Source organism: Calonectris borealis, chromosome 1 (assembly GCF_964195595.1).
Source record: "Calonectris borealis chromosome 1, bCalBor7.hap1.2, whole genome shotgun sequence".
Lineage (NCBI taxonomy): Eukaryota > Metazoa > Chordata > Aves > Procellariiformes > Procellariidae > Calonectris > Calonectris borealis.
In genome coordinates this window covers 102265667-102279211 of record NC_134312.1, presented here as the reverse complement: position 1 = coordinate 102279211, position 13545 = coordinate 102265667, and the positions used below count along the sequence as shown (strand labels likewise).

The 13545-nt window shown below is 42.8% G+C and overlaps 1 protein-coding gene across 3 annotated transcripts in view; it reads left to right on the top strand.

Moving 5' to 3' along the window:
* Window positions 1-240: 240 nt before the first annotated feature.
* The window catches only part of POU2F1 (POU class 2 homeobox 1), a 121923-nt gene continuing 108618 nt past the window's right edge, over window positions 241-13545 (top strand). Inside the window, exon 1 of one of the 3 annotated variants that reach the window (XM_075169798.1) lies at window positions 241-354. In XM_075169798.1, the coding sequence (XP_075025899.1) occupies window positions 291-354 (64 nt within the window). In that variant the 5' untranslated portion in view covers window positions 241-290. The remainder of the gene's footprint in view (window positions 355-13545) is intronic. The other 2 variants (XM_075169816.1, XM_075169826.1) reach the window with 2 other exon arrangements.

Here is a 13545-nt window from a genome sequence, read left to right as displayed (position 1 = left end):
CTGCTCGGGTGGGGGGCGAGCGAGCGAGTCCGCTCTCTCGACGCATGCGCAGCGGCACGCCTCACGCTCGTCGGGAAAGCGGCCGGGGAGGGCGGGGGAGGAGGGGAGAGACGAGAGGAGCTTGCGCAGGCGCAGAGCGAGGCCGCGGCGCCGTCGGTTGGCGGCTGCGCAGTAGGGCGGCGGGGGGAGGGGGTGCGCGGCGGGGGGAGGGGAGGAGGAGGGGAGGAGGGAGGGGGGCCGGGAGCGAGGGAGGGTTTATCGGGCGGCCGATTTTGGTTAAAATATTCAAAATGGCGGACGGAGGAGCAGCGAGTCAAGATGAGAGTTCGGCGGCGGCGGTGGCGGCAGCGGCAGGTAATCATTACTGCATTTTACATATTCATATTCATACTCGCACACGCGGCCCCCCCGCCGCCCGCCCGCCCCGCTTAGCATAATTTATTAGTACTCAGGATTATTATAATTAACGGCACAGGAGGGAGCGGGGGGGGGGGGGGGGGAGAAGGAAAGCAGCCTCCCCGTGCGGGGAGACACACACACACACACGCTCCCTCCCTCGCCCGCCCGCTCCCTCACACGGAGCCGCACTCGCACCCGCCCGCACGCCGGGGCACCGGCACCGGGGCAGGCAGCGGGGCGATGGGGGGCGGCGGCGCGGGCGGCGGCGGCGGCGTAACGGCGAGGCGGTGGGGTCGGGGTGGGGACGGCGGGGGGGGGATGCCGGGAGAAGGGGGGCATCCCCGCACCCAAAAGCGGTCGGAGGTGGCTAGCCGCCACCCGGCCGCGCTCCCCCCCGGCCCGCACGCCCACAATAAAAGCCGCTTTACATATTCATGGCGGGGGGGTGGGGGTATGCTGCTGGAGCGGCCGCGGGAGGGGCCACGGCCCGCCGGGCTGGGGGGAGGCGGGCGGCACCCCGAGTGGGGCAGGGTCCCCCCGCCGGCGCGGCGGCGGCAGGACGGAGGGGGACGGGGGTGCTGCCCCCTCAGCGGGGCCGGGTGAGGGAGGAAGACTTGGTTTCCTTATCTCTTGCCTCATTACCCCCCCCCCCCCGCCCTCCTCCGCATCCCCCCCAGCCAGGGTTATTTCCCCAGAGCCTGGGGCCTGCAGGCATGGGGTGGATGGGTGCGGATGGCCTCGGGGAGGGGTAGGACGAGAGCGTGGTTTGGCTTTTTATTTAAAGCTCTCCCCCTTTCCTCCCGCCCCCCCCCTCCCCCCCCGTAAAGGGTGGGTTCAGTGTGGGGTGACTTGGGGGGTGTGCGGGCAGAGTTTCTCCGTGCCCCTCTCCGACGGGAGAGGCTGCGTGTTTGCTCCCCCGAAGGCTGAATTTACCCCGGCGGTGTTTGCCCTCCTCCCCCTTTGCCCTCCTGCTTCCGCAGCCCCGAGGGCTTGCGGGGAGCAGGGTGCTGCGCCCCGGGGCAGGCCCCCTGGGTGCCGGGCACCGGAGCCGCGTCCCCTCGCCCTGGGTGCCGGGGCAGGGGCAGATGGTGGTGCCGGCAGCCCCGGTGGGCTGGCACTGGGGGTGCGGGTCCCGTCCCTCTCCCTCGCTCTCTCTCTCTCCCTCTTCTTCTCATTTGAATAATGTCTAATTCGGGGAGGTTTATATTATTGAAATGGCCGCCTGGCTTTCCCCGCCTCTCATGTTTAGTAATTCAGACCTTTAATAACAGCCACTCAGAGCCCAACGCCGTGTTTATATTTTACATTCGCCCCATGTGCTTTTGTGGTTCAATATGATTCTTCTTTCTCGCTCTCTCGCTTTTTTTAAATTTTCTTGGCAACCCACAGGGCCCCGAGATCAAACCCAGGCTGTGTGAGGAGAGGAGGGGGGAGAGCTAGGCCCTGGCTCCTCTGGCAGGCGCCTAGGCCTCACTGCTGCTTGATTTATTTACTAATAACCAAAATGACCCCCCCCATCCCCACTCCACCCCTGCCAGCAAAAACAAAACCCTCCTGGGGCTTGAGCAGCATCAGATCTGCTCATAGATTCTCAAACACTCATGTCTTTTAAATAAGGAGCTTATTTTTAATTTATAGCAACTCAAGACTGTAAAGCTGTTCCTTTCATATCTGCTTTTCAGAGGCTTGGGCATTTTTGGTCCCTTTGTCCTTGATTCTTTTCCTTAAAGGAGAGTTGCTTCTAATTTACGTTTCCTGGCACTGAGAGAGCTATAGAAGACACACTCCAAATCTGAACAGCTTTCCTCCTCCCTCTGAACACAAACAGAATTGAATACATTGAAGATAATCTTATTCACCTTCTTTTTGCTTAGTGTGGATGCAGTTTAACAGTGCGGTGTGTCAGATGCTTTTGTTACTGCTTGTATCTTTGACTGTTTTGGGTTAGGTGTTTTTTTTTTCCCCTTTCATTTAGATTTGGCTTTCAAGACTGAAGATACTACTGGGCAGTACAGGGTCTAGAAAGGAAGATAAGTTTTCTGTGATTGTGTCATAAGAACACCAAGTGAAAATTGAAATTAATCCTCTTAAATTGTCTGCAGTAATTCAGTTTTAAACCAGAGTCAGTAATTTAAAAAAAAAAATTATTTATGTAGGGATGGGTTTCAGATAAAACTGTAGGTTTTCATTAGTGACCATTGTTTTCACCCTGTGGACAAAAAAGAACCTAACAGCAGGGTACTTCAAAGTAGCTGTGCCAGATTAGCATGTAAACATCTTTGAAACATGACTAGGAAGAGAGTTCACATACAAATGCAGGCAGTGTATTTTGTAGTTTGGTTCTAAATTTAACTTGTCACAAAATACTATGCTGCAGCTAATGAAAAGCATTTTGATTTCAAAAATAACGACTCAGATTATTTATCCTTTTTCTTCACCCTTGGTGCAGACAGGCCTTGAATACTAGAAGAAAAAAAATAGAAGCAGTAATGAGACTGTTCAGGTGACTGACTGTTTCACAGACCAACAGCACAAGGCTGGCTGGACAAAAAGCAGTAATATGATTTCATGCCTTAAATAGCATATGTTTTTGCACTCGCTTCACAAGATGTGGTCAAGCCGATGATGTCATTGGCCAGAGGACAAGGTGCAGTTAATTTGATTTATTGACCTGGGGTGAGGTGTAGCACTGAAACCTTCTCATAGGGAAACCATTTATCTGAGGACAATTTCCTTTATAGCAGCAATTTAACCACTGCTGAGACTGTAGATATTTTATCCAGCATGATAAAAATGTACATTGCATCTTGCAAACAAAATTTCTTTGTCACTGACATTTTAGTAATTTTTATAGAATGGAATACTGGGCAGTGGCCTTGTGCAGTCTTATGGCTGAGCCGGGGTTTATAACTCTGAATTCAGGTATTTACATGTCAAGATACAGATGTATTTCTCTCAAACATATATTGGTGTGCCTGTGTTGCAGCTTAAAATTTTACTGGAACATGATACGGATGGAAACGTGTCTTGGCAGCGAAGCCCATAGGCAACATGTTTGTGGGAAGCCCCTTTTCCCAAACCCTGGCATCATCTTCACTTGTCGGAAGGTGCTGAGACTAGTGCGTGGGTATTACTCCTCAGTCTTGAGTAAGGACTTTTATGTTAGTTTATCACTGATGGGTGTCAGACTTTAAGCTTCTTCTTGGACCTTCTCTGTCAGTGGTGGGTGGAGGAGTAAAAGAAACTTTTTTTCTTCCCTATGGACTACCTGGCTGTGGTGAGGGCGGAGGGTTGTGCTACTGTTCCAGTGCTTCCTAATTACCAGGGGAATATGTTCTCCTATTTTGGCTGTCCTTTCGGCTTTTGTTTTATTAGGGACAGAAGAAAGAAGGCTTGTCTTCCCTATGAAATAGTTCCACTGCCTGATTACCTCTGCTCAGTTATCAAGGTGGCTCTGCCTTTTTCCTCTTTTTTTTCTTTTTTTCTTTTTCAAAACTGACCAAAACTTACTAGTTTAACAGCTGGTTGGAAAATAGGCTAAGCTGTCTCAGTAGCCATGCTGCTGCATGTGGAGCAGAATTGGGAGGATGTGTGTCAGTACGGTGATTTCACAACTAGAGGAGCCAGAGCTTACTCCTCACTTCCTAGAAGGAAGGGGGAAGAATCTGAGCTTCCCACCCTGTCATTTTAAGAGGAAAAATCTCAGGTTTGCTGTCACTAACAATTTCTCAAAGATTAGCCTGCAGTAATAATTCAAGCAAGTAAGTGCTAATACTGACTTCCTGGTGCTGAATGTGGATAGCTTCTGAATGCTTGTCTTAGCAAGTAATGATGATGATGGCTGGAGTTGCCTCACTTGATGGAATCAGTGAGGTAGCCTTCAACCCGGTCTGTCCGTTAAACCTAGGAAGCACCAACATGGTGTTAGGAGTTTCTTATGCGGTGTGAAGAAGTGTTGTTCCTACTTTTGCTCATCGTAAAAATGTATTCCCCAGAAAAATGAGATTTTGAACACCATTGTCACTTAAATAATCTTTGTCAAATTCCAAGTGGTAAATTCTACATTTAGAGTAGCACATTTTTGCTGTTTTCTGTATGTTCAGATGTGTGAAGATGCAAAGAATATTGGGGTAAATGTTTTGTCCATGCTGTCCAGAATGATTTTGTTTGATTGATGTGTCATCCAGCTTCTTTCTGTTAAATATTGTTCATCTCCTCCATAAACATGTTGGTTTTCTCTCCTAGTTCTCTGGCAAATTTGCAGTAGTTTTTTGTTGCATGCAGTAAGTTTTCATTTGCTTTCCTCAAATTTTGGCTCCCGTGGAGTTCAAGGCTTCAAAGCAAATTACAGCATTTGTGCAAATCTAGTCAGTTAACTTTCGTACCTTTTTTCCAGCATTATTTTCTATTCCCCTCAAACTGTTGTTGCCCGTAGGACAATAATCTTGACACTGATATTTTATACAGCTGACGGTTAGGCAGCCTCTGCTACTTGCACTTACAGCTTTATTTTTTTTATCTTGATAGAATCAGTGACAGTCCTGGCAAATGACTGTCTTTTATGACATACGTATTTTCAGTCTCTGTGACAAAGCTGTTGTCAAAAGAAGGTGTTGAACAAAATTAAGTATGACTTGAGTGTCCCAAATGTGATATGCTTGGTTTGGGTGCTTAAGCTAGTTATGTGAATGAGAGACCATCTCATGTTGCTGGATAGACTTACCGTGCTGGCTGTTTACTACTGCAGAGATTTGCTTCTGTGTTGACAAATTTTCCCACCCCTTTTCCTGTTGTGCTGCATTGTTATACAGGGCAAGTTAAGCTTGGGATTTGTTGGACTGAGTGCCGGAGATAAATTTGAGGAATGATGCTGGTCTTGGTTAGTGAGTATTAAGTAATTGCTTGTATTTCACTTGAAACTGTTTGACAATTGCTAATCTGAGGAAAAACATGTACATAGATGTATTTTCCTTTCTATAGTTCTTTGCATTAAATTTCTTGAATTGTGTGAATAGGCCCCCATGCTGCTTCATGCACACTTATTTTTCTCTGTAGAAAAGGAAATAATTACTTAAGATCTCAGTATTATTCCTTTCCCTAGTTTCTTATTTCACAACTAGCTAGGAAATATCCACATTTGTTAACATAACTGTATTATAAATTATAAGCTCTATGGTGCATCACAAAGTCTTTGCAAAAGGAGTTTTTTATAGGTTGCTACTGGCTAATTGAATTAGTTTAGGGTTAATAAACAACAAAGTTGAGTGATGAAGTGTTGGTTTGGTATAGAGGATTTACTGGGTTCCAATCCCGAGTTTGTCACCAGTTTTGCCTCTTTTGCTCTTCTGGGCTAAATCCGTGTGATGGGAATGATAGAGAACACTTTCACAGGGGTGTTGCTGGGGGAATAATTAGCTAATGTTTTATAGTATTTCTGAAGGTAAGGATACTGTGATTCTTCTGCTTTTAGATGTAATCATCCAAGCTTGTGCCCAGGTTAAACTTTGCTTAGGATGTTTCTGTGCTGGTACTGTTGATGTACTCTCATCAGCAATGAAGGCCTCCTGTTGTAAAGGCACAGATTACTGTCAGTTCTAACTACAACGTGATGTAGATCTGCTGTAGGGTATGCAGATCAATGACAGTTTAAATCAGCCAGAGCCTTTCCTCATCTCCCTGTGTGTTCCTGCCCCCTTCTCTGCACTGGTGCAGATGCTTGCCTGATTCCTTTGCTGAGCTAGTTCAGGGAATTAAATGGGCAGACAACAAGCCTTGCCAAAAATAATGAATAGTTTTTTTGTTGGTTTAGCTCTCTGAACTGGCTTACAATGAGATTAGACAAATAGCAGTACCAATCAAGGAACGGAACAAGAAGCACACATGTTGACCCAAGTCTTCTCATAATTTCATTCTCTCTGATGGCTTTCCTGTTGGCATAAATGGGGAGTCATGCTCTCAGCCATGTGATTCTACCACTTACTTGGCACCCGTCCTAGCACTTACTGGTTTCCAGGATGTTCTAGTTTAACTTGCTAACCTGGTGGAAAACTAGTCCCAGATAATTTTAGATCTTTGGTTTGTGAGTTGAAATTGGTTCAACAAAGGCCTTCGAGTGCAACAGAGAGGATAGAACTATGTGAGTGAAAGTGGAGGAAGGGGAAAGAAGGAAGAGAAATGAAGCTTCCTCTTTTCAAAAGCAGCAGCAAGCATTCTGGTTAGCTTAGTTGTATTGTATAGCTTTGCTTTTAGATTGACGTAAACCACCGTGAAACCACAGTTGACTGAGTTGATACTCCAGTTGATCTAAAATGGTACTGTCCCAAGGGAAGCAATGGGAATGTATAGCTATGGGCACTATGCTGGACCTCCTATTCCAGCAGCAGGCTCTACATAGATCACTGAAGCCAGGGATGAAATTGCATCTAAGTAAAAGAGTAGCTCAGAAACCAATAGATGCTGAAAATTTGGCATGGTTTGTGCTGTCATAGGTATGATTGCATTAATGGTAGCCATGGCAGAAACTCTTAAATAAAAATTGTAGATGAGACCTTTAAGTGGCTCCCATTATTTTAGCGCTGCTTACAGTGAGACTCCTCTCTAGAAGGGACTGTGGCTTCAAAGGACATATTGGCAAAAGTACTTGGGAAATTACAGACACTGTTACTTCTGCTAAATTTTAGACTGACATCCCTGTAAAGCAACCTTTGGAGAAAAAAACAAAACAAAACAAAACAAAAACCCACACACAAAAAAGCCAAGCATAATTGCTTCAGCCATTTAACACAATCACTCTGAGACAGATTTATCTCTTCTATAAATCGTGATATTGTGACAAGGAACCTTTTGCTCACCATTCCTTTTATTTTTTTCTTCCCAGAAATCAGGTTTGGCTGTATAGAAATGAAGTAGCATATATAGCATGTTTGACACTGTATGACAGGGCATGAAGTTTTGTAAAAGGAACATATGAACAGCTGAGTAAATACAGTTGAAGACTTAAAAATAAGTGTAGAAAAACCTGTTGAATCAGGCTGGAGATGTAGCTTGCTTCTTTTTTCCCCTTCTTTTCTTAAGAGCTGTTAGGAAGCCACCATCCTTTTTGCAGCGAGCTCCTTCGCTATTTGTTCTCTTTGTCCTTTCGATGATTCAGTTTTATTTGAAAAATACCACGTGACTTAGTAATTTGTGCCTGACCATACCAGTGTGAAGTTGTAGCTTTATACTACTTGGATATAGCTGAGGGGGAGGAATATACAGTGAATACAGGTAGAAATGACTCAGATGTTTGATGAATCACTCATTTCTACATTATTAGTTAATACAGTCTACTGAATGAGAAATTAGATTCAAGTTTCTTCCAGGAATCCTGTTGCAAAGATGCCTTTCTAATTATTCATAATTTTGTTTCTTACCTGCTGATCTTTAGTAGGTTATCACTTTTATTTGAATTTTCAAATTTAGGTTTAAATAGATATTTGAATTTGCTTATTTCTAAGGCTGCAGAGATATGGATGTGCCAGGAAATGCTACCTCTGCTCCCTATCAGCTCCTCCAGGAGTGTTTCCCACCCCATCCTCCAATGCATATACACACACTTGCGTGCACGCATGCTTTGGAAAAAGTACCAGAAAGCTTGGGCCGGGGACAGTTTCTTCTAGCTCTGATTGTAGTAGACATTGCTGCTTCTGACTGTTGGAGTTTCCTGTTTCCGTGCATGTATTGGTGGGTCTGCCCATTCGGGTACTGCCTAAGCCATTTCAGTTAAAATTAGCTGGGTTAATAAAGACTGTGATCTAAGCTGCCTAAAGTAGCCCAGATAATTCTGATTGAAATCTATGAGTGAGGGATCGTCTGAGTTGCTTTGTCATCATACCTGAGGGTACAGTTCATATTACACTTAATCCAATTTAAGGGTGGGCTGCTGCCAAAAAGAAGTGGGAACATAAGCAGGAAGAATATTGGGCCGTCACTTTCTGGATGATTGTCTGTTTTAACAAAGCCTGTGTAAAACTGTGTCCTAGCTTTTGGCAGAAATGGGTTGGGATTGTGTGGAGAAACTGGAGGTAGGAGAGCAAAGGGAGCAGTAACTTTCCACTTGTAACGTTTGTTTCTGAATGAGGGTGTCTGTTCTCAGTGTTAGAAAGACATGGCACTTTTCAGGCGTTATTGAACTTTCCCATGGTACTTTTCTGTTTTTATTGAATTTATGTTGATCTGAATTACACAATGTAAATTGTTATGAGTATTTCCAGTATCTCAAGTGAAGTATGTGATTTACAAGTCATTTCCCTTAAATGGACTTTATCATAAGGTTATCTTTACTTGCTGTTCCATTTCAGTCAGAATATAGTTACTTTAGACAGCTTATGACAACAAAGCTAGCTAAACCTGGGAACTTAGGAGTATCTTTCAGACAAGTTGAGAACTTATACTTCTGTATATTTATTTAGTCTGAGGTCTGGTAGCTTCTGACTTCAAGTCAATCACAGTCTCACATGGAAAGTTGTTTGAATCGCATCATTGCCAACCTTTATCCAACTATTATTTTACTGCCAGCATAGCTTCTCTTTGCTTAGGATGGGTGTACTAAAGAAAGGAAGAAGCCATCAGCTGCTAGGCTGCACTGCTGCCTATCAAATTTTGCCAACCACCCCCCCTAGAAGAACGTGTTGAAGTAGCAGCAGTTGTAGGGCAGACTTTTAGTCAAAGCTCTCAAATGAGGACACATCAGGGGGAGAAGTGTAAACTAGAAACCTGATCGTTTTCCAAAGTTGATTTTACTAAGTTTTGCAAAAAACCGGATCTTCTAAAGTTGCAGAAATTTTTCATGTATCTGGTTTTAAACTAACCTTTGCTACTTACCCTTTTTCTTTTTTCAGTGTGTGCAAGGTTGTACAAAGAAGGGCTAAGCAGTCTGTTGCATGTTGTTCTTCACCTCTGGCTCAGGCAAGTGCTGAGCTGCAAATTCTTGGCATTTGGGAGTGTAATCAAAGGGACTATCCCTCTGCTTGCCCTGTTTTTACACTCTTTCCTAGGTGTTTGCTGGTGACTGCTGTTTGAGGAGGGTCAGTAGATCCTTGGTCTGAGCCAGTATGGCGATTTTAGTGTTCTCTTTCAAACAAAAAGAAAAACACCTTCCCACTTACTTCTCAGTCCATCTTAAGTTTTGTATGTGGTTCTTTTGCTATCCTAAAGTGCTCAGGAGCCCTATAAAAGAGTTCAGGAAAGATGAGGTTCCTTGCCTGCTCTGCATATTTCTAGCTCTGGAAAACAACTGAGGGGTTGCTCCAAGGGCTTTCCTACTAATTTCTAGTTCCCTACCAGGGAACTAGAGAACTGGAAGCTCCTTTTGCTCTCTTACTTTGTGAAGATAAGGGGAAGATAAGAGGGTGGATGTTAAAAATTCAGCCTCTGTTACTACTTCATGGAAAACTGAGCAGATTCTCAACTCCTTAAGACCCACTGAGGGTTTTGAACATGTTTGAGAATTATCCTACAGACAGGGACTGCAGAAATCTGTATAATTTTTGAGCTTATTTTATTTCAAGACTATTCCTTTTCTCGTTACAGTGGGAGATAATGGCATTGTAGAGAATATCACCTCTCAGTTCTGAGACATAAAAATGCTGTGTTTTATCGTGATGTGATTTAATTCGGTTTGGAACCTAGTTGCAACATGGTTGTACCTTATATGGCTCAGTTCAGTGGTGCAGAAGGGACTTGTTCCAAATATACCAACGACTGACTAAAGCCCAGTGCCTTAAAACTTCCTGAGAACATGCTGCAGCCATGCCTGTGTTGGGAAAAACTACTTCATTAATATCGTTCTCAACATAGTTAAAGTTGAAAATGGATCCAGGCACATCTTGTAACACATTTTAATAACATCCGTAGTAAACATAACTATTTATAAACTAACAGCTAAATTTAAAGGATATAGCATTGTATTTAAGTGCTTATGCACTTAAGTTTTCTGTACTTGTGGGTGATGAACTATGCAACAGTGGAAAGGATTTGCTACATGGAAGTTTGAATACAGGCATAAAGAGTTAGAATAGTTGTTTGGCATCTTAAATCCCCTAGCCTTTCTCAACTTGGTTTGCTGGGGGAGAGAGGAGGGACAGGTAGTGTTTCTTTGTGTTGTGGTGTCGTTACCCAGGTTTGCAAGTGTTGTGGGCACCTCTAAAGATCCTAACAGAAAAATTTCAGTTGTTGCTTCTGTTACAATATTGATAAATGAATAATACAAGAAAAAATACCATGTGCAAAGGTGGGCCAGCACTTACATCTTCTCATTCCCCTATCTAGTGTTTACATAAGCAAAAGTTAAGACCTAACAGAAGGACTGTTGGGGAAAACCTAATTCAACAAGTTCATTTTAAAGTTATATATAAAAAGCTCTCTAAAGTCTTGAGACAATCCATAATTTTCTGTGTGCGCCTGGAGAAGACACATTAGTTGCTTAAGGGATCAGTTAATCTGTCAGTCTTTCAAAAAGCAAAATTAACTGCAGGCCCAGTGGTATTTTTTTCATTACTTATTAAGTAGTGATTTCATATTGTGTGGGTTAGAGCTAGAAATGCTGTGTTTGCTAATGAGGAAGGGAATGTCATTGCCATTTGTCTTGTATTTACATCACAAATAGGTCTGTGAATTGTAGAATACAGACACTTCAAGAAATTTATACTCAGAATTGCAGAGGAGTTGAGAACTCTGCATTTCTGACGTAACTTGCTTGAGGTTTTATCAACTTGCTTCTTTCAGTTTTCTGAGTTTATGGCAGTTGTACTAACTGTATTTGGTGTATTAGGATGTATGCTTGTATACACAAGTTGTTATCACCAAAGGCAGCATCTGTTCCTAAGGTTTTTAAAAAACATGTGGAAGATGGTTCATTTCTTTACTTTCCAGTGCAGGGAGTAGATTGACACACTCAACAATTTCCTTAGAATGTGTTGTCAACTATAGTTGTTTCCTGACTACGCTTCATATTGCGGAAGGTTAGCTAAATTGGGGATTTTCATGTCGTCATCATTCAAGTAGTGATCATCATTCTTGGTTGTGTGAAATAATATTAGGAGAAAATTGAAGACAGAAACATATGGGACACAGCTGTTTACTAATCATCTGTATCTGAAACTCCTCGTTTTATTTTTTGTTTATATTCTCTACTTTGCCTAATACTCACTTGTTGAGACAGTCTTTATAAAGAGGGTGGGGACTGGAGAGGCAGGTTACTTCAGTACCTCTGTCCTTTGGTTATGGTGTAATCAGTGTACTTCATAGCGATAGAGAAAGTGTCCAACAAAGGCACGAAGCCAATGTAGAAATGTGATGCTGCTGTTTAATTGGTAACTAGGACAGCTTTCCTTTCTTAAAAGCTGAAAAAAACCATCAATGCATCCTGAAACTGTTTAGACACATTGACTAATTACATATGGTTGTGTGGAAGTGTTCTCTGGTCCAGCAATAACTTATGGATTGCTCTTTAAGAACCATTGAGGTAGCAAATAATTATACTTATACTTTACTGTATAGTGTGGTCTGTTTGTTAAAATTTGTTTTGAAACAATTTCTTTGGTGTTAATCAACTCTAAGGTTGAACTGTGAAACACTAGCTGGTTTTACTGACCTATAGCTCTGACTTTTTTTATTCAGCAAGTTAATATGAAGAAGTTAATTTTCAGGTGTGTTTTCCTCCATGTGCCTTTAATACAGAGTGATTTATTTCAATAAATATTTGAGATTGCAACATCAAATGTGGCATTTGTGCATTTAATACTTAACCGTTAGTCACAAATCTAATTGTGACATGATAAATTGTCAACTGCTTAGCTTTTGGTTTTGATAAGATTTAATTTCTGAAGCTTTTATATTTGTGAATGGTGAGGAGCTGGGAATAGCAGATATCCCTCACATAAAAGAGGACTGTTTAGAGGAAAAGGGATGATGTTTTTATTTACAAGAAAGGTACTCTTGGGCTGCTCTCAGAGCCCTGCAGATTTGAAGCGTTGCATTTAGTGAGTTCATGAAAAACGCATGACTGGTGTTTGAAGGCCCTGCTGGAGCAGTCCTTAAACAAAAGGAGTTGTGGGCTCTAAATGTGTAATATGTTCTTTATCAATTAGTTCTGCTGCTGTGTGACAGTTCCAATTTGACTATCTGTCTGGCTTGTTGAAATAAGAATTGGAAACTGTTTTTTTTTCCTTTGGAGGTTTTGCCCTCTGTTGGGGCAAACAGAGACTGAACAGAGGCTTGCTGTACGTGACTGCAGTCATATGCATAGGAGAGGAAAGCGCAAAGAGAAGAATTACTCTCTACTGGAAAAATTGAGGAACACTGTGGAAGAAAAACATCATTTTTTCAATTAGACTCTTTTTATCACGTGTATACTTTATCAGACCTCTTTATGTGTGCCCGAGTGTTTAAAAAGTCTCACACCAGGTGAACAAAATAAGAGGTATTGAAAAGGCAATTTACGTACAGTAATACCTTATTTCCTGTGTGGTTGACTAGATTTGTGTTTGAATAAGAACATTTCTTTTGTGGCAGCACAGGTGCTCCTGGATTCTGCAGTGAAGGCAGTATTCTGTGCTTGATACTAGCTAGTTGCCATGGCAACAATTATGATGTCATGAATTCAGTACAGTGACTTCACTGCAGTGTATTTTATCTTTATTCTCAGTTTTCTTCGGATCTTGCTAGCAAACCAAAAAGCATCTACGCATGATACTGTGCCTTGTTTATTATGTGATAATGATGACTAATATGATCCAGATCTCTCTCTCAAAGTAAACCTAATTGCTGCTTACCTTTAAATTCACCCCCAGAGTCTGGGAAACTGAGACCTTGCATTTTTATTTATCTGGACCTGTTTCAGCTATGCTAGCCCAAAAGGTTTGCTGATAGGAATGAAGAGGAAAATACCTTTTTTTTTCATCACTCAGGTGTGAGTCTTTTCAGCTGAGAGAAATGTATGTACTTTTTAAAACTGAAAGTGTGAGAGTAGCAATGTCTGGTTACGTCTCTTCTCCCAGAATAATTTGTTCAATTCTGGCTTGCCTTTCTTAGTCCTGTTCTTTTCTGAAGCAGGTGAAATGTTTTCTTAGTCTCTTTTCAAGGGTTTGTTGACCCACAAATTGTACC